This window comes from Mirounga angustirostris, unplaced genomic scaffold (assembly GCF_029215605.1).
Source record: "Mirounga angustirostris isolate CCGP_5_RB_7025 unplaced genomic scaffold, mMirAng1.0.hap1 SCAF_9, whole genome shotgun sequence".
Taxonomy (NCBI): domain Eukaryota; kingdom Metazoa; phylum Chordata; class Mammalia; order Carnivora; family Phocidae; genus Mirounga; species Mirounga angustirostris.
The window spans coordinates 7,658,557-7,681,679 of record NW_026991717.1 but is presented as its reverse complement, the minus strand read 5'-3'; the positions used below and the strand labels follow the sequence as shown (position 1 = coordinate 7,681,679).

At 50.7% G+C, this 23,123-nt stretch overlaps 1 protein-coding gene across 3 annotated transcripts in view; it reads right to left on the bottom strand.

Moving 5' to 3' along the window:
* Nucleotides 1-23,123, bottom strand: part of NTRK3 (neurotrophic receptor tyrosine kinase 3) — a 380,910-nt gene that overhangs the window by 230,775 nt on the left and 127,012 nt on the right. For all 3 annotated transcript variants that reach the window (XM_045899437.3, XM_045899438.3, XM_045899439.3), the window contains 6 exons: nucleotides 22,779-22,921; nucleotides 22,198-22,339; nucleotides 21,448-21,744; nucleotides 13,791-13,814; nucleotides 12,183-12,244; nucleotides 11,236-11,338 (listed from right to left, as the gene is read on the bottom strand). In XM_045899437.3, the coding sequence (XP_045755393.2) occupies nucleotides 11,236-11,338; nucleotides 12,183-12,244; nucleotides 13,791-13,814; nucleotides 21,448-21,744; nucleotides 22,198-22,339; nucleotides 22,779-22,921 (771 nt within the window). The remainder of the gene's footprint in view (nucleotides 1-11,235; nucleotides 11,339-12,182; nucleotides 12,245-13,790; nucleotides 13,815-21,447; nucleotides 21,745-22,197; nucleotides 22,340-22,778; nucleotides 22,922-23,123) is intronic.

Here is a 23,123-nt window from a genome sequence, read left to right as displayed (position 1 = left end):
TCTGGGCTGGGACTGCCAGCCTGCCAACTGACTGCTGGCCTCTCGGGGGCCCTGCCCACAGCTCTCTTCAAGGGGGATGTCAGTGTTAACTGACCTCACACTTGTCACAGAGATAAACGGACGAGGCATCAGGCCTTACTTACAAGTGCCTTGGTATGGAAGGAGGTGACAGTTTGGTTTGAGCCGAGGAAGCCACTACAGAAGCTGCTCTAGGAAATACGAGAAGCTTCTTTACCCAAAGAGGGTAGAACTAAAATGCCTTAGAAGTCCAGGCGTCCCTCAGAGACCCGCCGGTTCAGTTCCAGACCATTGCAACAATGCATAAATGGCAATAAAGGGAGTCAAATGAATGTTTTGGCCCCTCAGTGCAGACAAAAGTTATGCTTACACCACAGCGTCGTGTATTAAGCACGCAAGAGCATGATTTCTAAGAAAATAATGTACATACCTAAATTAAAAAAATACTTCATTGCTAAAAAATGCTAACCATCCTCTGAGTTTTCAGTGAGTTGTCATCGCTGATCACAGATCACCAAAACACAGATCACCATGAAAAAGTTCAAAATATTCCGAGAATTACCAAAATGGGACACAGAGACACCAAGTGGGCAGATGCCACTGGAAAAAAAGGCACCGACAGATCTGCCTGACGTGAGGTTGGCGCCAACCTTCAGTATGCAACAAACAGAGTAAAATGCAGTGTGCCTGTCGAGGTTGTGTTCTGTACTCTTGCGATCCCGTTATTATTCCAGTAAGCCTCGGAGGCGGGCCAACATTGCTAACAGCCCACAGGAAGAATGGAAAGCAGAGATGTGACCTAAGCCCCACGTCACAGGCCTGAGCTTTTCCCCAGTGGCTGGGACCCTTGTAACTGGAAGTGTGGGCAACAAAGCAGCAGCCTCTGGAAGCCTCTTAGAAATGCTGACTCTCAGCCCTTCTCCACGCAGTGCAATCAGAATCTGCATTTTCACAGGATTCCCCGGCCTCCCCCATGGTTCATTTTCACCTGGAAGTCTGAGAAGCACTCGCCATGTTATCATCCCTCCTTTCTCTACAAGTCCAAGACAATGGTTCCTAAACTTCAGTGAGCCTCAGAGTCCCCCAGAGAGACTGCTTGTCCCCCACTTCACTCCAGGTCTGACCCACTGGGTGTGAGGGTGAATCCCCAGCATCTGCCGGTTTAACAAGCTCCCGAGTGATCAGATTGGCTGCTGTCTGTAGACCCCACACAGACCTGGCAGCAAGGGGAAGCTAGGTGGCTGCATGGCGGACTGGGGACACCACGGCTTCTCAACCTTGACCGCATGGCTGAAATCACCCAAGGAGTCGAAGAAAGCAGGCCTGTGCCTGGGGTTCACCTCCAGATTCTGATTTAATGGGTCTGGGGTGCAGCCTGGGCTGAGGGAGTTATATCATTTCACTAGGTGATTGGAATGTGCAGCTAAGATTGAGAACCGCTGATTTAAGGGACCTCATTGAAAACCTCGTTTTCCTACTTACCAGTCACATGACCTTGGGCAATCCCACCGGTCTGAGCAGCTTTCTCATCTTTAGAATGGGGAGAATAGCTACGTATGAAGACTACTATAAGATCTCTTAGACACCTGGCACATAGTAAGTACTCAGTATATGTTCAATACCTCCTGTCCCCTTTCCCTGCTATGATTAGAAGTGACAAATCAGCTAATGTTCTTGTCTTTACCCGAAATCCCAGCCTCTCTGGAAAAAGGATGCATAGAAACAGGTTTCGTTCAAGACCATTCAGGGAAAGATCAAGTCGCTAGGGCCTGTATTCGGGGAGCAGAGCTGACTCCAAGGGCCTGCACCCCGGCTCCACGCTCAAGAGAGCCCCACACTTGGGGTATAAAGCTCTACTGCAGCTATTTTGAAATTCTAATACTTTTTGAACATCTTGCACTGGGTCCCACCAATTAGGGAGCCACTCCTTGGAGTGGGGCGGGGAAGCCAGGGAGGCCAGTATAAGGATGTCAGCAAATCCTTCTCTGGCTGGTGGAAGCGGAGTTAATACAAGAGAAGAGCATAAAGGGCCTTGTACCAGAGTGACCTGGCAAACCTCTCTCTACAGTAAACGTACTACGGTATTGTGGGAGGGAGAAAAAGAGCGCGTCATTAACCGTCTGTGTGAAAGACCCACGAAGAGAGCAACCCGAAGTTCTTCGTCCTTCCCTCCGGAAGCTTGAGATGGGAGCAGGTGGTAACCACACCTGGTGGCTGAGCCCCAGCTGGATGATTCCTTCTCCTGCAGCACGCCTCTCCATCACCCCGTGCCGCTCATCCCGCATGATGCGTTCGCAGCACGAAGGGCAGAGAGGTGAGAAGGAGCTGTGGCCGGGGATCTGCAGCGGCTGGCTGGTTTGTTAGTGTTCTCGATGTGTGGCTTTTCTCCCCTCATCCGAAAGCGTGTTTCCCGATCAACTGTTGTTCTGCTCTCTTTGCTTTGTCGCCTGTGGTTTGGAGGGCTGTTCTTGTGGACATCCCAAAGCCTTCTGCAGTTCACGGGAGAACAGGCTGCGTGAACACAGGGCACAGGCACTGCAGCCACGGGGAAGTTTCTCACTTGCTCTTTCCCACAGTCACTCTTCCTCTGGACAAGTCAAAGCAGGACGTTACAGGAGAAGTTGCAGAGATGGAAAGGACGTGCTGTAAGGACATGAGGGCCTCTGCTGGAGCGGCTTCTGCAACTTGACTCTGTAGGGGCAAAACCACACTGGGCAAGGAACACTGGGAGCAAGTCCAGGCTGGCAGGCCCCCACCCATCTCGGTTTCCATCCTGGTACCGTGATCCAGTAGGACGTCTGGATCAGCGAGGAAGTATGTCACCAGAACTTTAGAGGAATAATAAAATACTGAAAGTTCGTGAATTTTTTTAAGGGTAAAAATTAGTACAGACTTGATTTTATTCCCAGTTTTAAAAATCCCTTTTGCAAACTCACATCCTGATATAGTTTCCTTAGGTGTGAAGTTACTGGGAGGGCCAATACTTGTCCAACAGCCTGGTTACACCTACAGGAGTGTGTAAGGCGTCTATCAACTGTCAACGTGTGTCATCTGGGAACAAAAGGTCAAGAACTTCTACCCTGAGATGTCGAATGATGTTAACCCTGTGGCAACCAGCTCGAACCACCTGGATTAGTAAGAACTGCATTTTGCTGCCAAAGTCAAATGAGTCAGCGAGGCGATCACTTTGGCTATGGAGCCAAACACATTGGCCATCCTCGGCCCTACAGAACAGGACGCCGGGGTCTGCCAAGAACAGCCAGCTAGCAGGTAACCACAGAGAAGAAACGTTCTGTAGCAGACTCTATTTCCAGGGACTTCCTTTTACATACGAGACTCAGCACTGGACAACAGCTGGTTTCCTGGAGCTCTGAGAGAGGAATGGAGGAGCCGCGTAGCCTGAAGACGGCCAATGGTGACGGTGCGGGGGCTTCTAGAACTGCTCGCTGCACACTGCAAAGCCCCCAAAAAGACAGGCCCGCAAAGGCATGCTAGAAAAACTCACACTGCCTTCCAGCCTTCTTCTCAGAGCTCTGGGCACCGCATTCTAGAACTCAGTCACCAAGTGGGGCGAGACTTCATCTGCAGCCAGAAACTCGCAATGAAGTCCAAGCAGAGGAAGAGAAGCAGAAGGCTCCTGGCTTCAATTACTTCACGTCCTGCCTGTGGGTAGGCTACACACCCAACCTGTTTAACTAGGACTTGAACAAATGCTGGGAGTGTTCGTGGGGGTAGGAGGGTCTGTCAAGGAGCTCAAAAGGAGAGGAAGGGCATGAGACGTTTGTTCAGAGACGACAAGGACCTAGGCTAACAATATAGGATATGAATCCAGAAACTACTCTCACAGTTATGTTCAAAGAGCCACTGTCCACCAGGAGTTCCTTGCCAGGAATCCCTAGCAGAGGCCACTGAAAGGGTCAGAGGTACTGTCCTCCCTTGAGTAACCTCAATTCAGAGGAGAGAATGGAAAAAGAAGAAAGAAAAACAAGCAAGAAGGAAGAATGAATGTATTTGAGGAAGTCAGGAAACCCAAGTCCTTCGCCCGGTTTCACTCCTGCGCTGCAGGCTCTTGGCTTCTGACTCAGTCACGGAGAGATCGGACAAGTCTCTTTCTCAGGGCAAAAGGAGCTACCCTAGAAATGGCATTAAGAGTGTGCTCCTATTAGGGTGCTCCGCATCACCTTCCAATCGTCTCAGAAGTCTGCTATCTCCATACCACCCTCCTTGCATCCATCCCGATAGTGCGCTCACACCCAGGGACGCACGGTCCCTCCACCCCAGCTGAGGAAGAAAGGATGCCTCCTTAGAGGTTAGAGCATCAAACTTTAGGAGTCCAAGATCCCTCCCAGCGCCATCTCCATTCCAGCCGGAAGAAACCTTTCTTGATCTGATGCCACAAGGTTAGGAGGGAGCCCAGAAAGGACTCCTTCCCAAGTCCAACCATCCCCCTTAACCAACAGGCTAACCAGAGGGAGAACAAGGCCACTGCCTATGGGCAGCAGTCCACGACACGTTTTGAAGGAGCCAGCCCCTCCAAATCAAGGCTCTGGCAGGATTCTACAACCCACTCCAAGGACAGTTACCATCTGTTTATGGAAAGAATGTTAATAACCCCCAATCATAATCAAATAGGCAACCACTTTACTTTAAGTACCTATTAACGGATGCTAATTCACAATGGAACAGTCCTGGAGTGCCCATCCACAGGCCCATCAGAGGCACCAGCACGTGTCCGACCATTAGGATAAAAAGCCAGCGAGGGCTGATGAAGCACTCAACGTACTACCAGAAGCCCTCGCTGTAGGTCTTGACTACCTCCTCCCCAGCCTTTCACTTCGCTGCCCTGCTGTGCGGTCTCCACGGTGCCCAGAAAGAAACGAAGGAAGTCTCCTTAGCCAGGGAAGCAGCACCCACCCCAGCTCAGCTCCCATCTCCCCCGCTCTGCCCCCCAGGCCAGGTGAGCCCAGGCTTGAGAAAAGTAGATTAAGAAGAGGCATTGCTGAAAGCCCCATCGGAGGCGGACAGCATGGGAAGAACTGGCTTGATTATATTCGTCCTCTGGCTTCATCTCTCGGCCCTCCCTGGCTCCCGTGCACAGCACGTCCCAGGGAAGCAGGGCCAGTGCTGCCCTGCTGTGTGCTCGGGCATGCTACTGTACTTCTCTGGTCTGTCCCCTTCTCTGTACAACAGGGACATTCGCCTAAGAAGCCTAAGGTCTATTTCAGCTCCAAGAAACCATCACTCTGTCTCCTTCGTGGGAGAAAAGGAAGCCAAGAAGCATGAAGGACACCACCACTGCATCCCTGATCGGGAAGTATAGGGGCACCTGGGTGGCTCAGTTGGTTAAACGACTGCCTTCGGCTCAGGTCATGATCCTGGAGTCCCGGGATCGAGTCCCGCATTGGGCTCCCTGCTCAGCAGGGAGTCTGCTTCTCCCCCTGACCATCCCTCTTCTCATGTGCTCTCTCTCTCTCTCTCTCTCTCTCTCTCTCTCTCTCTCATTCTCTTTCTCTCAAATAAATAAATAAAATCTTTAGGGAAAAAAAAAGGAAGTATACTTAGGAGGTTGTCACAAGATCAGAGACCAAAGAACGTACACTCTCCTCACAGGTTGCGAAAACCCACACGTACACTTCTTTCTCTGTTAAATAACTATGATACCTGATATGAAAACTATGGGACATGTTTTATTACTTAAAGACACTCCCGCATCATTGACCTGGCTTTTTTTTTTTTTAACAGCCGTGTGAAATGAAGATGGCAGGCACCCCGGGGCCGTTCACCGTAGGGCAGCCAAGGCCAAGGAGTTAGGTGGCTCGCTGGCCCTGGAAAGGGGCTGAGGCTGTGAGCGGGGAGTCCTAACCCAATGCGGCCTCACCAGACCGAGAATCCAGAGCACGACGCCTCCTTTTCTCACAACGGCTTCTTGATCGGTACATACAGAAGTCCCAAAGCCCCTGCTGGATCACTACTATGGTCTTCTCATGTCCCATTTAAAAATATTTTGTGGGCGCCTGGGTGGCTCAGTCGGTTGAGCGACTGCCTTCGGCTCGGGTCGTGATCCCGGGGTCCTGGGATCGAGTCCCACGTCAGACTCCCTGCTCTGTGGGGAGCCTGCTTCTCCCTCTCCCACTCCCGTTTGTGTTCCCTCTCTCGCTGTGTCTCTCTCTGTCAAATAAATAAATAAAATCTTTAAAAAAAAATAAAAAAATAAAAATATTTTGTGAGGGAGAGCTTGGTACAAACTCTGAACCACATCGCTTCCAGGCCCAGGATGCACTAGCACATTAGTTGCTAAAAACACTGAACACTGAAATGTCTGGGGCGCCTGGGTGGCTCAATGGGTTTAAGCATGTGTCTGTCTGCCTTCTGCTCAGATCATGATGGGGGGGCCAGGGGTCCTGGGATCCAGCCCTGCATCTGGCTCCCTGCTCAGTGGGGAGCCTGCTTCTTCCCCTCCCCTTGCCCCCTCCCACTCTCTCTCTCCCAAATAAATAAACAAAATCTTTAAAAACATAATAAAATACTGAAATATCTGTCTATATTTCTGTACCTCCCAGTAAATCGCTCCTGTCCTACACGCCCCCTCATCCCCCCATCCAGCAATCCAAGAGTTAAAGCCCAGCACAGGGCGCCTGGGTGGCTCAGACGGTTGGGCATTTGCCTTCAGCTCAGGTCATGATCCCGGAGTCCTGGGATCGAGTCCCGCCCGCGTCGGGCTCCCTGCTCCTTGGGAGCCTGCTTCTCCCTCTCTCTCTCTCTGTCTCTCATGAATAAATAAATAATAAAAAAAAAATCTTTAAAAATAAAGCCCAGCACAGCAGAGAGCCTCCAGGTCCCCCAGCTCCTGCAGGGGGGCTGGCTTCAGTTCTGAAAGTCAGTTCCCACACTGAACCACACTAGACACTTTGAGGAGCACCCCTGCTGTTCTAAGTAAGACCCTGGGCTTCAGCCACAGCCCCAAGAAACCCCCACCGCCCTGGCTCGGCTCCACTTCAAAACCTTTGTGATTCCAAGACATGCACTTCCCTGCTAGTGTCACCACTCCTCAGGCCAACTGTGATCGGCTGATGGCAGGTGACGGAAGTACAGAGGAGTCTGGGACGATGCTTCCTCTACTTATTTCTGTAAGGTCTAGTATCTTCGTCTCCCATAAACTACGTGTCCGTTAGAATGCCTACACACGCCAATATGGAGAGACGTCTGACACCTGACAGGTCAATAAAGCAAGACGCAAAAGGATACTAAGAGTATGAACACGTGCATCAGTTAAACACACACAAAGTAATGCATCTTGTAAATGCACACATACCCACGTATACATAAATGCACACATACAGGGGCGCCTGGGTGGCTCAGTTGTTAAGCGTCTGCCTTCGGCTCAGGTCATGATCCCAGGGTCCTGGGATCGAGCCCCGCATCAGGCTCCCTGCTCAGCGGGAGGCCTGCTTCTCCCTCTCCCACTCCCCCTGCTTGTGTTCCCTCTCTCGCTGTGTCTTTCTCTGTCAAATAAATGCACACATACCCACGTGTATAGTTTTTCGTATACCAAACGTACGTTATCTGTACGTATCGCATACTGTGTGTGACCACTCTTGGGAGTGTTGTGGTCTTTAGTCACACTGGCTAAAAACGGTGATGGCACAAGTTATCTTGTCCAAATAAAATTTATTAATAAGATCAATATAAGAGAAATATATACTTATGATTGTTTTCTAGAGGTCTAGGAAGGCAATTTGTGACCTGTAAAGAATAAACAAACAAAAAAACAAACAAAATATACATGTATATGTATACATACACACAGAAGTATAAAAACGGGGCGCCTGAGTGGCTCAGTCCATTAAGCATCTGCCTTCAGCTCAGGTAATGATCCCAGGGTCCTGGGATGGAGCTCTAAGCCTTATATAGGCTCCCTACTCAGCGGGGAGTCTGCTTGTCCCTCTCCCTCTGCCCCTCCACCCCACTTGTATGCAATCCAAATAAACAAATCGAAAATCTTAAAAAAAAAAAAAAAAAAAGAAAGAAAGAAAAGAAAAGAAGTATAAAAATGAACTGGTTACCAGACCTGGCCAACAGCATCGCCATGGGGTGGAGGCAGCCCACAGGGTGTGAGTTTGGCTAGGAGACAGCCAAGGGGGGAGGGCGGTTGTGCAGAGACGACAGAGAAAGAGAGGTAGAGACCAAGGAGAGAGACAAAAACAGTGAACTGAGGGACACACTCGGAGCCCAGGCTGGTGGCGGTCTCTGGGAAATGGAGGTGACAGTTAAAGCATTTTTAGTTTTATCAGCAGTTTCATCCCTATATTCTAGGAATAAAACATCAGATGCAAATATAAAAACAAAACTGTAAAAGTTGCTTATTCTGAGTGGTGGGAATAGGAGTATTTGTTACACCGACCTTTGTATTTTTGTCTTTTTCTTATTTGTCAGGAGGAAGTAAAATTCACCTTAACAATCCCTCCCCGTCCACACACCGTGTTCGGGGCCCTCAGATGTGGACGCTGGGTATTATTTATGAGTTCCCCTCATCATTCCCACTCTACCTCCCACTGCCCAGACACCTCATGTTGCCAAAATAGCCCTTACTAGCCTGTTACTGATTCACAAGCTGTGCTTTTTTTTTTTATGATTATAAATATAGTCATCCATCTGAAGTTCAACGAGCATTTGTCAAACACCGTGCGAAGTTTCAAGCACACTGGGCTGAGTGATCTGTGGTTTCTGCCAAGTCGCTCCTGGTCTAGCAGGACAGACAGATGATGTGTGTGCGAAGTAATGACCAGGCATGGGATTAGGCAGAATCAAAGCATCCTGACTAAACACGTGTGCAGCAAAGGAGGGTGTGAGTGAGTCTTAGGAGGGCAGCCCTTCATGGAAGGACAATGAAAGGAGCCGGGAGAGGCTTATACGTGAAGAAGAGAAGGGGAGAAGTACAACCATGGGGCCCCTTTTATATGCCAGTTCCACACACATCTCAGTACAGCAACCCAGGGAAGAAGGAGAGGCTGCGAGGGTGGAGTAACTCCGCTAGAAGCAAAGAACAGTTAAGTGGCATGGCAGAGTGTGACCCAGATGTGAACATTCAAAGCTGAGGACGGGCTGGATAAGAAGGCATGGAGGTTCGCCGGAGTCAGAGTCCAGGGGCTTCACTCTTTCCTGCATTGGGATGCCCGACTGGCAACAAAGGATTGGGGGTGGGAGGGGGGGTGTATGCAGCCTGGGGCACTTGCTTACTCATCCTAGGATGAGGCCCAAGCACAGGGGATCGGGGGTAACAAAGAGCAGAGACAGGGAGCTTCAGCCTTGGACACACCTCCACATCTGGCCTCGAAGGGCAGCCTCCCTTCTTCAGGCTCCCGGGCTCTAGAGGAGGGGACACTTCCCTGCCACCTCGTGGGACATGTCCTCCTGGGCCATCCAGGGCCAAGGAGGCAGTTCAACCCCGGGAGAGGGGAGCAGGGGCTGGGAGAGGCTCTGAGGACAGCTGAGGGGAAGGCACCGCCCTGGATGCTGCCTAATCCATCCGACATGGGGACACACTGTTCCAGAAACCAGATGACAATTAATAGGAAAAATCTGCTCTCACAGTGCTGCCAAGCATGTCACAGGGCCTCAGCTGGTCTCAGCAATGCCCCATTGTCCCCTTTGGCTGAGGCCCTCATGCTTTCTCAGGTGGAAGAAGGAATAGCTAGAGTCAGAGGGTTCCACCCATGGTCTGAAACTTTACACCAGCAATCGGGCCAGTCCCCGAAGCGACGGGCCCAGGGATTAGGCTTGGGGCTCACCCAGTGGGATTCATCTTCGAACCCCGTGGGAGTCCTGCTTGGCAAAGGGGAATACTGGCAGATAAAACATCTCCGATCGAGGTGCCTCACAGTGGTCTGGTCTTGTTTAAGTCATGGGGCTTCGGGACAAACTTCCATCCCCTCTCTATAATTTGCTTGCACAAGTATTTCTCTGGGTCAAAATATTTCATAGGATTCACAGAAACCTGGCTTGCCTTGCTCTGACTCGTTCAGCTAAAGCAAGAACAGAAAGAGGGTATAGAGAGGTAGGCAGCTTCTGAGAAGCCAGGCGGCCTGCCCTTCTGTTTTCTACCCTTCTGTCCTTCCTTCTAAACTTTTAGGGGAGTCACAGAATATTTTGAGAATATAACAGAAGGAGTGGACTAGTTCGGTTCCAAACCACCCCTCACCCCACTGCCACATATGCCCAAACATTTGCATAAGTTCAGAGGGCCACCGTCCCTGTGGATCTCATTCACGTGCCCTCCTTCGGTCCCTGAGTCCCAAGGTCAGGACTCTCCCCACAGATCCCAGTTCATGTGTAGAAGCTGTAGAAATTCATCTTTCTGGGTCCCATACTCTCACCAGAAAACTCCAACCTAGATCCTCACTCAGCAACCTGACAGCTTGTAGAACCTTTCCTCATCCTTCCCTACCCACCTCCCATTGAACACCAGCCATAAATGGAAACCCCAGAGGGGAGCAGGTCTTGAAATTCCAGTTTCTGTTTGAGAACCGGTACCCAGCGTCCCTGGAGCCATCTGGTCAGATCCATCCCTGAGACCAGGCAGATGGATGCTAATTCACCATGTTAACCCCTTTGGTGCCACTCCCCTAACCCGAGCCTTGGTGGGAAGCCTTGTCCCACAGCCTACCCCAGCCATAAAGGGGGCTGAGGTCTGGGCATTGTGGAAGCCGGCCAGCAGATTTAGCAATCGTGTTGCTCTTGGCATCCGCTCTGGGACCCTGCGTAGAGCTGCGTGCTGAAATGCAATCATGTGGGCAACGTCCCAACACCGGGATCCACCACCTGACATCTAGCTCGCTAATACCTTCGCATCACAACTCCAAGGGAGGCTGCAGAGGGAAACTAAGCTACTCAAACGAGGAGTCCTTTTTCTCACCAACTTCCTTCACAAACTACCGTCTTGCAGCAAGCAGCCTCGCTCTATGATGCTTCCCGCACTCAGGGCAAAACCCCAGGCAGACCCTGGCTTGGCCCCCGCAGACACCAACACTGCCTCTAAACCATCACTACCAACAACAAGGTTCAGACAGGAGTCTCCACCAGGACGCCTTCAGCCTACCAGCGGAGGCCCCCTTGGAGAGCAAAGGGAGAATAATACAGAGTCTTTTGATCAACAGGAACCCTAACCCCCACCCCCCACACACACCCAGAAGACCCTTGCAAATGAAAATCCCACCTTACCCTTCATTCCAAATTTGGACCGTCGACCATACTTGTTGATCATGATAAAGAGAACCACCAACAGGACGCAGGCAAAAGCAGCAAGTCCCACCGCTATGGACACCTGGGAGGGGCCGAGAGCAGATAGTTGAGAAGAGTCACCGAAAACCCTCATGCCAGGAAAGTCACACGCGCCCAAACGGAAGTAGTCCTATCGAGGGATCCGCTGCAGCCCATTCCAAATTTCACCACTGAGTCAATTCCTCAGCAGAAGTAACTCATGAGACCTTCAGAACATTACAAGAAAATTAATTCCCCAACCGGTTGAGAGAACGTTCCATGGCTCAGCCTCTCATCTGCGGGCCATCCATCATAAGCAACGCAAGGGCAGGCCTAAGATGTCTCTGTCTACTGTTTGTTGTTTTCATTAGCAAAAAAACAAAACAAAACAAAAAATCTCTGCGCCTTCACATTGACATTCTTTACAGAATATCATCCAGAAGGTTCTAGGAGATCTGTAGTCTTACCAAAAAAAAAACAAACACAAAAAAACCCTTTGCTCTCCTCCTCAGGGAAATCTCTGGCTGAGTCAGGCAGGGGAGGGTGGGGGGAGGGACTTGAAAAACCCACCCAAGGGGATGCTCTGAGCAACTCTGACTTTTGTAAAAGGCTTGTGTGGTTAGCATTCCCTTCGAATCAGGCCCAGCCAGGCTCCTAACACAATGGGAGTTTTCAAACGGTTCTCTTCCACACCCTAGGGCCTGGAGCAGATCCTCAAAGACTTCCTCAAACAATGACTTATTCTCATCAAACAAGGAAGGTTTCAACCACCTGAAAGGAGGTCATTCATCACAGTTTTTTTTTTTTCTGCTGCATATGTTAGGGTTCCAAGTAAGATAAAATTCCGGAAAGTTAGCTCCTAAAACAAAGTCAGTAAACACCTTCCCCTTGATTCGGGAATGACTTACCCCAAAAGTGTCTTCCTCCGGTTTGTGGGTCACAGTGATGGGTGTGGGACTCACGTCGTAAACTGAAATCCAACCAGACCAGGAGGGTGGTTAGCTTACCAGCCATGAGAGGCTCAGCCACAGTCCCCGCCTGACTCCCAGGCCCCCCTCAGGAGCTCCTGCTGGAGAACATACCCTGGCTTTGCAGGGGTCCCCAGAGACCAGGTCCCCAACCAGTCACCTGGCTGGTGCTGACAGGGGCTCCACAGGGAATAAAGGACCCTCCCTGCCAGCCCCCTGCCCCCATTCCAGAGCAAATAATGTCACCTGGGCAACGTAGGCCATGAACTACTAGATACAAAGGAGCAGGAAAAAATGTTTTGGGATCCAGACCAGGGTGTGGATTGGGCACAAGTTGCTGGTAACAACATCTGGTGTTGACATTCGGCTACCCTCTGCTCTAGGCCCTCCTTTGCCTGTCCCTGGCTCTCCCATGCCCTTCCTTTCTCCCTCTTTACTCCTCAGTGACACCAGGAGACCCACGGCCCCAGGAACAACCCACTGTCCACTCCCCTACCACAGACTTCAGAACACAGTGGCAGCTCAAGGTAAGCTACCAGTCCATCTGACCAGGAAACCCCACCTTTCCCAGCAAGGCCTGGATGGGAAGCCAGTGTGTCCTCCATCTCAAATCACCTCCTGGGCACGAAACGGCCCCAATTCAGAATTCCCACATTCTGAGAGACGACAAGTCTTCTCAAACCAAGGACAAATGAAGGAATCACAGATGATCTGCACATCCGTGCCCAACAGTAAGGGGTGTCCTCAACAGGACTTTCACTATCTCAGACCACACACAGGGCAGAAACGACAGGGCTGTTGCTGTTAGTTTCCCATGGGGGAGAAAGGGAAAAGCCATAAATACAGATTTCCCCACAGCCCTTGAGCAAAACACCAAATTTTGCAGGGGGATTGTCTAGTCCTAGCCCCAGATTGCTTTTAAACTGAGCCTCAATAATTCCACTTTAGGGGCGCCTGGGTGACTCAGTCAGTTAAGTGTCTGACTCTTGATCTCAGCTCAGGTCTCGATCTCAGGGTTGTGAGTTCAAGCCCCGTCCCGGGCTCCACACTGAGCATGGAGCCTACTTAAAAAAATAGTAATTCCACTTGAGGACACACAAGTCTATCAGGAGACCTTGTAAATCACTCACAAGGTGAGTCCCCAGCCAGATTCTGGGGCCCTCAGAGCAGGTGAGAAACACAGGCTTAGAGGCTCCCCCTTCTCTCCACAAGGACAACTGAGATGACCACCGGGTCTACCTGGGCATGGGAAACCCCATGTCCTTCCTGACACCACCCCTTCCCATCCAGGCAGGGAGACCCACAACATGCTCAGACCTTAGGGAACGCCCTGGGGGAAACTGAGGCGTGGAGCCCAAGAGGTGTGCAAATGGAACTACCCAAGAAGTATTTCTACTCTCCAGTTCCCCTTCACAGTTCCCTCAGACGCTCTCAGCTACCAGGGGTCTGGGGCTGGCCGTGGAATGGGAAAGAGGGCTATGTGGAGTCAGTAATGACCTAGAGTATCAGAATAAAACAGTTTCAAAGCAAAAGGTAAAGCAGACTTACTAGAGACAAAGTTATCCGTGCTCTCTGCAAAAAAGACAAAGAGATAATTAACAAGTGTCGTAAAAACCAGAACAGATGAGCTGTATCTTTCTCACAGGTACGACCTCTCCCACTCACCATGAATGCCCCGTTACTGGCAACTGAAAACTAAAATCCTTGACATATCACCCCTCCCCCATGCTACACTACCCTTCCAGGGGGTGGTCTTCCAAGTGGAGAAGGAATGAGAGATAAAGCTCCTGGTTCTGAGGGAGGTGGCCCAGCCTCCCTGGGTCTATGAGATGGAAAATTACATCTAGAACAATTCTCACCCACAGTCCTCTCCACTTCAGGTACCCAGAGTGCTGGGGATGCTGGTGGTACCTCAAAGCCAAGAAGAAATGCTGCAGGGTGGACCTTTCTTGAAAATGCCAGCTATGATCCCAAGACAGAACTCCTCAAATTGATATGTAGAGTTTATTCTAGCAGATGCCTGAGATGTTCCTGGGAATCCCTCTATGAACCTGCCCATCCCCCAAATGAAAATGTGCTATTGGATCTTTGCCTCCAGAAATGGCTCAGCTAATGGTGAAAGTTCATCATTATTAGACATTGTTTATAAGCCAGGGGCTGGGCTCAATGCTTTATGTAACACATCACTTGATCCTTATAACCATCCGAGGAGTTGGAGAGCATTATCCCCACTTGACAGAAATAGAAACAGGCTTCTAGAGATTGATTAGCTGAATCTCAACGAGGGAAGACATTGAGCTGGATTCAAATCCAAGTCTGGGCTCTTAACCACTCCATGAGAGATTCTCTAATTCTAGCACGCAATAGAATCATCTAGAGGGTGATCACTACCGTTCTCCAATAAAAGGAATGAGGGCTCCTTGGGAAAGTGAATAATTTCAGGCCTGGGGCAGAGAAAGTACAAGATGTGTCTGGAACATTGTGTGGTACTAGAAAGTAAGAGAGGGCCCCAAATTAACGGGAGCATGGGAAAAGAACAGAGGAGCCAAAGTGAAGGAGCTTCCAATGACCAAATTTGGGACAATTTAAGCAACAAAATAAATAAAGACAGCCATGGATTGTTACAGGCTGAATTATACCTGCCCAAAATTCATATGGTGAAGCCCTAATCTCCAGTACTCCAGAATAGGACTGTATTGGGAGACAGGGTCTTTAAAGTGGTAATTAAGTTAAAATAAACTAATTAGGGTGGACACGAATCCAATATGGCCGGTTTCCTTGTAAGAGGAGGCAATTAGAACGCAGACACACAAGGAAGACCACGTGCAGACACAGAAAGAAGACAGTCACCTGCAAGCCAAGGAGAGAGGTCTCAGAAGGAACCAGCCCTGCTGACACCCTGATCAGACTTCCAACCTCCAGGACTGCGAGAAAAATAAATGTCTCTTGTTTAAGCCACCAAGTCTGTGGTACTCTCTAATGGCAGCTGGAGCCAACTACATGGATTATAAGTCATAGCACAAAATAAACATTCCTGAGTCCATACCAATGTAAATAAGCAATTGAATAAACAAACAGGGGAAGAAGAGAACACTCGTCCTTACAGTAGAATTCCACCTAACAAATGTAGAAGGAATGATGGAAAGAGGAAAATCACCATTGACAAATACCTCGGTAATAACTGTTTCGGGCAAGAATCCTCAATGAATGCTAAAATTAATGTGTGAAAGCATGATAAGACACAAGACATTTAAAGTATCGAAACATTATACTCATTAGGTACAAAGGGAAAAAAAAAATCACCTCGCAGTGGAGAACCCTGGCAGATACCATGGCAACCTGGTGACAGAGTTAATTCACATCACCAGGAACTAGAGGTGTAGACACCATGTACCCCTGCTGTAATGTCCTGAGAGAGCCCAGCATCATTTCTGTGCTGTTCATGCCAAAAATGTGTAACGGGCATTTAACTGTGAGGCAAAAGTGGACAACCGCACATTGGGGGAAGTCTACAATGTAACTAGTGAGTATCCTTCAAGAATGTCCAGCTTGGGGCGCCTGGGTGGCTCAGTCGGTTGAGCGTCTGACTCTTGATTTCAGCTCAGGTCGTGATCTCAGGGTCATGGGGTCGAGGCCCACGTCGGGCTCCGCACTCAGCGGGGAGTCTGCCTGGGATTCTCTCTCTCCCTCTGCCCCTCACCCCATTCACATGCTCTCGCTCTCTCTCTCAAATAAATAAAACTTAAAAAAAAAAAATTATCCAGCTCATGAAAGACAAAGACAGACTGAGGAACCGTCCCAGGCTGAAAGAGAATAAGGTGACAGAGCATCTAAATGCAGTGTATGACCCTGCATTGGGTCCTAGAGAAGAGAGGACAGCAGTGGACAAAAGACAGGTCTGTAGATTCGATAACAGTGTCAGTGTTAATATCCTGCTTTTGCACATCGGACTGTGCTTACGTAAGATGATACCATTTGGGGAAGCTGGGTGAAGGGTATAAGGAAGTTCTTTGTATTATTTTATTACTTTTGAGGGGTAAATCTTTTTTTAAAGAATTTTTATTTATTTATTTGAGAGAGAGAGCAGAGTGAGAGAGGGAACACGAGCAGGGAGGAGGGGCAGAGGGAGACGGAGAAGCAGGCTCCCACTGAGCCCAGGATCCCGGGATCATGAGCCAAGCCAAAGGCAGATGCTTCACTGAATGAGACACCTAGGTGCCCCCAGGGGGTAAATCTTAAAACTATTTCAAAATGATGATTGTTAAAAAAATCTTAAAACTTTTTTCTAAAAAAATTTTTTTTTTCCATATACATGGATTATTAGTCCTCACCCCAGAGTTTCCGAGTCAGGAGGTCTGGGGAAGGTCTTGGGAATTTGCATTTCTACCAAGATTTCAGGTGATGCTGGAGCTGCTGGTCCCTTTGAGAACCACTGCATTATGTTACACCTACTGTGGCCACAAGCCTACTATACCCTGAAAAATAAGAACAGTTCATTCATCCATCCATCCATCCATCCATCCATCCATCCATCCATCCATCCATCCATCCCTCAGTCTTCAGGTCGTTGGCTAAGTTCTCACAGTCATTGTAATTATGGCTCTATTTAATATGCACGAGCAAATATTCTTCTCTAACCACCTGTGGGGCAAGTGATGCTTTCTGTGAAGGAGTCTAGAGAAAATCCTGTTTACACTAAATGCACCGTTAATAGCTGGCTTGTGTGTTGTCCATTTTGTGTCATCTGGGGAAGACCAACAGAGCTTTCTCCAAACCCCTGAGCCTGCCCTTCATGCTACCACCCTCTTGTAAACCGCAGGTACCAAGTGCCTGATGTGTGGAGAGGATCGAGGAGAGAGGGCCCTAGCCTTGGCTTCAGAGCCTGAGGAAAGACAGGTGCCAGATCAATTCACAGTTAACGCTGATTTGCATATTTCCCATAAGGCTCCTGTTTATTAGAGAACACTCTCACATCAGGCAAATGTTTTGGCCGAGTCTATGAACCCTGTAATCTCCCAATCAGCCTATGTGCTTAGCTCCCTTGCTGGAGCCTGGGGACACTCATCCATCCGGGAGGCATATGAGCCTTGGAACACGGAGACCTCCTGGGTCCCCTCTAACCAGTGGGGGAGCTCAGAATTTTGCACTGGAAGAGGATGGTACCCAGGAATGCTCCTCACCTCCTACCCACCAGCAGCTGGGAAGGACAATGGGATCCATATGCCAAGGTGCTGTCTGAATACGAACGGGGTGGGCCTGACTGCATGCCACCCCAGTCCCAGACCGCATGTCCTCTGGTCCCAAAACTCATCAAGAAGGGCCTTATGGGAAAAGCCAGTGGGGTCCAGAGAAGGGAGAAGTGAGGCAGCAGCGTGTGTCCAGAAAAAGAGGTGCACTGAGACGTGCGGTTGAGAGTAGATGTTCCGGGTTTAGGTGTGAGAAGGCAGCGGGGAGGCTGAGCCAAGGCATCGCTCACACCGCCCATCCTGCCCAGAAGCCTGGGACCACATTCTAGCTCCACCAGTTCCTTAGGGCAAGGAAACCAGCCTTGACCGAGGCTGAGGGCGCTGGGGCAGTGATTTATCCCAATGTTTGTACCCAGCGTCCTGAGGGAATTCTGGTTTCTGCTGTTGTAAAAATCTCCATGAAATAACTGGACTTCCTGGCCAAGTGAAAAATGAGAATTTAAGAGGTACGGCAGCTCACTTATTCCTAAATATTTCGTCAAGTAGTCTCAGGTATTTGTTGCACCTGCGCAGGAAAACACACACACACACACACACACACACACACACACACACACACACCCTTGGCAACATGGCTCCTTCTATCACATCATCATCTAAGGAACTTCACATTCTCTCCCAGACCACAACCTTCTAGCTACCACCTCCCACCCTGCCGTCACCCCCCCAGCCTTTCCAGTTCCTCCCCTCCTGACACATGAATCCCTGATGCCTCGTGGCTTCCCACTCTTATGCCCAGACCCCTCCGGCAGCCCAAGTTCCTGGAACACCAAAGAGTGATTTAGCTCCACACTTCTAGAACCAACCTCCCTAACCAATCCTTGCAGGGACCTCCTTCACCAAGGTTGGATGCCATGCTGAATGTTCTAGCCCTTCTCTGGAAATGTAGAAGGAAATCCAACATGTGTATAGCATGTGTAATTTAAAAAAACAAACAACAACAACCAAAAAAGACTTTTCCAGAACATTTTCATTTTAACGTCCTACTCGGAGAAAATCCTTACTGATGGAAGCCTCTACATTTCCAGATTGCTCCATTAAATACATTCATTCCAGATTGCTCCATTAAATATATTCATTCCAATCAAATCTCTCCCAGGGGTCTCAGGACCATGAAGAATCAGAAAAGGAGACGGTTCCCTTCAGATCTTGTTCTGCCCCCAAACAGATCCCCTTTCAGTCACCCCTGGGTGTGCTTCTCAAAAAAATAAAAACAAACAGTAACTCTGTGCTTACTCTGTGCCAAGCATTGTCGTAAGCACTTTCAGTGGGTGAATCCACTGTGTGTGAACCAATCTTCATGGCCTTCGAGGTAGAAGCACAGGGCTGAGTAACATGCCTGAGATGACAAAGCTGAGGAGCGATTTAGAGAGACTCTGAACCCTGGCAGTGTGGTTGGCTCCACAGGCCTACAGATGACATTGCCCAGAGCCTATCTGTTAGAACTGACGAGCTTGACCAGAGAATGCTGCTTCTAGAACTCCTACGTTTATTGCATCCCTCTGTCCCAAAAATCCTAGCAGTAGCTGACAGCTGGTGCGCCTTTCCTCTCTCTCAACACAGAGCTGAACCCTTAGCATACTTCACTTAAATCCTCATGGCAGCTTAGGGAGGGAGCTTTTGTTCTCGCTCCCATTCCACAGATGGCAAAGTAGAGGCAGAGTAGAGATGGTCCTTCACTGCATGCCAGCCGCGTACCACGCACCAACCCCAGACCCACCTGTCCGGTTGGGTCATAGATGGGATTTGCACCTCGATCTGCCTGATTTCAGAACCCTCGCTCTTAACCTCTACGCTCTGCTCGCCTGGGAGCGAGAGAGGAGTCGCTAGGATAAATATGATGTCGCAACATGCTCAGGGCAAAAGAGAAGCGCGGGAATCCACAGACAGCCTTGCATCCAGAGCTCGGCAGGGATGAGGTTTATTGTCCGAACCTCCAGATAATTTACTTTCCCGAACATTTAGACGTTTTGTCACTTGACACGACTGGCCCATCGTTTCCCTGTCGCTGCCTTTTCATCACCCACTGAGTCCTTCAGGTTCATAAAACAAGCAAAACTTCGCACAGGGCGGCCCAGGCGGGGTGCCCCTGGGTCTGAGGAAGATGCCTTGGGGTGTGTGGTTTCCCTTAGAGCTCCCCTGTGACTCTCTCCTGCCTCCCACCTCCTGGGGCCAGAGCTCACCAAACAGCATGGCAGCTGATTGTTCAAACAGGGTTTCTGACTCAGCAGGTCCAGGTGGGGCTGGAGAATCTGAGTTCTAACACACGCCCAGGTGATGGTGATGCTGCTGGTCCGGGGACCCCTCTTTAAGAACCACTGGCCTAGAGCTGCTATGTCTCTTGGGGACAAAAAGGGTGTCTGTATGGCTGGGAGGATACAGAGAACTGCTCTCAGGACAGCCTCTGAGGGGAGGAGCCCAGAGTGGATCACCCTCCCTCCAGAGCATTCCAGGGCTCCCCACTCTCTCCAGGCCCCAGCAGCTTCCCTTTGGAAACAAGCATTGCTTTAGGGGACCTCTCTAACCCTTCACACCAGCAAGGCCTGTGTGGCCCAGGAGTGCAAAGAATCTCTGCATCTAAATCTTCTCCTTCCACAGAGTGGCAGGGACTCTTCGAGCTCCCAGAGCAGAGATGGGTGAGGCTCACAGTGGGAAAAGCCCTGAGGCCTTCTACTGGGCGTGCTGGTGATGATGCTGGAAATGCTGGACCAAATGGGACCGCCAAGGTCTTAAACACCAGCACCTTCTGGACCCTCTCCTGAGCGACGGCGCAGCACCATTCTCCCCTGGACCTCAGTGGCAGGAATTTGGCTTCCCATGTAGCTTTCCCTCTCGGAGCTTCTAGGAGGAATTTCCTTGCACTGAGATAAATAAGGCCTCCTGGAGCTGCAACCTGGTACATGTGAGCTGTGAAGTCACCTTCACATAAGTGGATGGGGCACCGTGCTGTCTGTTGCTGCCCCCCTTTTCTGTGTGTGTGTGTGTGTGTGATCTGTCTTCTCATTCCCCTTTATTTATCTCGCTAGAACCCCTGAGTCCTGGAGATTGAAGGTCATCCAGCCTGTTCCCAGCAGAAATCACCAAGGTCATCAACAATGCTCGGTTTCATTGACACAACGCCTTCAACTGCTGAACCCACCAAGAGAAGGTACAACCACGTACAGTAAACTCTTTGAGGGTTTTCTTCTCCTGCAACTTAGGAAGGTGTTGGAAATACTGTAGCCCAGACAGAGTCAAACAAAGAGTCAAACAAAGTTCTTTCATTCCTTCAGTTACTACCCCTGGCCCGCTCGACGTTAGCGCCCCCGCAGTCTGAGGGCATCAAATACTCCCCCCCTCCCCCAAGCGCACCACAGAACAAGAGAGCAAGGTCAGAGCTGGAAGCCTACCCCCTCGCCAAGCCTTGCTACCAACCAGCAAGTAGAAGGAGGTTCAGTTCACACGTCTGTTACATATGGGGTTGAACTAGAGAGACCCCTGCAATGGAAGGTCATTGAACCATCGTTATAAGTCAAAGCCTGCACGCTTTGTAGACCAGAAGTCCCGAGTCTTAAAGGAGCAGTGTCATCATGCCCATTGCACAGATGAGCGAAACTGAGGCTCAGACAAAAGCAAACTATCGTGCCCGGAGTTTCACAACAACTAAAGGACTGGGTCAAGATTCTGTCTTTCTCCTCCAGCTCTCAGGCCCTTCCTCTACCAGAACAGGGCACGTCCCTGTGTGCACAACTGCGCGTTTCGGAGGGGGTCTTGGTTTTCACTCTGACAGCCGTGGAAAAACGGAGCCTTTCTCTGGTTTACGCAAAATGCTGGCGGGAGCTGACTCTGCCGCAGGCTGGGTTCGGTTTGCCCGAGACAACAGCACGAGGTCAAGGCCCGCCGCATCCTCTGGCCGGCTACCGCGCCCACCCCGCCCCCTCCCGGAAGGAGTCGGCGCCGTCAGGCTGCGGGACCCTCACCCGGGAAGGGCTCCTTGAGGAAGTGGCCGTTGATGGTCTGGTTGGCTGTGCCCAGCGGGTTTTTGGCAATGAGCGTGTAGTTGCCGTTGTTGTAGTGGGTGGGCTTGTTGAAGAGCAGGCAGCCCTCGGACAGCTCGCCCTCCTGGTAGTACTCCACGTGGGTGATCTTGGACTCCTGCAGCGGCTGTCCGTTGTGCAGCCAGTGCAGTGTGGGCGGAGGGTTGCCACGCACCACGAACTCGATGCAGTGCTCCAGGCGCAGCTCCGGCTCCTCCAGGCTCACCACGCGCGGAGGGTCTGCGGGGGCACGGGCCGGCTGACTCCCAGCACGCAGAGCCTCTTGCGCCCCAGAGCAGCCCGCCCGACACTAGACGGGGGGGCTCCCAGTTCTTCCCCCATCCAGCTCGGAGAGGACCGAGGGCATCAGAGGCTCCCCCGCCACCTTCCCAAGAGTGGGCAAGAGAGGGCTGTCTTCACCCCCGCTTCCCGGGGTCCACCACAACTGGAGGGCCCCTTCCCGTGACCTGCCAGGAGGCGAAGGGAAGGCAGACGGGGGCCAGCGTGGGGGTATCGTGAAGACAGAGATGAGTTGGAGGCACCCCATCTTCTGAGGGACGGGGATTAACGGGGTTACCAGCCAAGGACTGGCTTGCTCGGTCCTGCCCTCCCAGCACCCCTGCTTCCCTCCCTCCGCCCCGCACGACCAGCCCCTTCGCTACGCGGCCCCCCTCCATGATGGCAGCTACTCACAGTGCACGGTGAGGGCCACACTGGCATTGCTCATGCCCACCACGTTCTCCGCAATGCATGTCAGGGTGAAGCCGTTGTCCTCGCTTGTCACATTGACCAGGGTCAGGTTGATGGCATGTACGTTGGTCCAGTTCAGATTTGTCTAAAACCCCAATAAAAAAAAACCAACAATCAGTTTCTAGAAGGTGGTTCCTCACCCACCTCCCAGACACCTTCAGGGATCAAGAAGAAAACTGTGCAGGAAGCGAAGGAGGCCTTTCTTCCTCTCATGCACATGGACCAGGCACCAGGCTCTCCACAGTCAAGAGCTCAGGAAATCCTCACATTTACCCGATGGGGTGAATGGTAGCATTAGACCCGTTTTACAGATGAGAAAACTAAGGTACAGAGAAGTTTATTAGCATGCTGAAGGTCAGGTTGGCTAGAAAAGATTGCAGCTGGATGAGAACCAAGTATGCACAGACTTGCCCTCTTCTTCCTTCTCCTCACATCTCTTGCTTCTGAGTCATAATTCAGCTCATTTAGACTAAGAGGTCAACGCTCCCCAGCCTCCTGATGGGGCTGGAGCCTAGGGCCCCTACCTGGTGGGTGTTGATGGACTGCAGTCCAGTGACTATCCAGTCTACATCGGGCAGAGGTGATCCAGAGCCATTGCACGTGATGACAGCGTTGTCACCCTCTCGAACGGTCAGGTTCACGTGGCTCACACTGATCTCTGGAAGGTCTGGGAGGGAGGACAGGATGAGTGAAAAGATAAACCAACACTTAATACCAAAACTTTGTCCCTGGGGTCGATGGTGGCACTTCTCAACACAACCTGCTTGTCAAGCTCTTGGAAGGCCCCCAAGTCCCAGAATCTTCCCAGCACCTCCCCGCCAACGCCAGAGCTCAGAATTTCAGCTCAGCTGGGCTCTCCCACAAGGCAG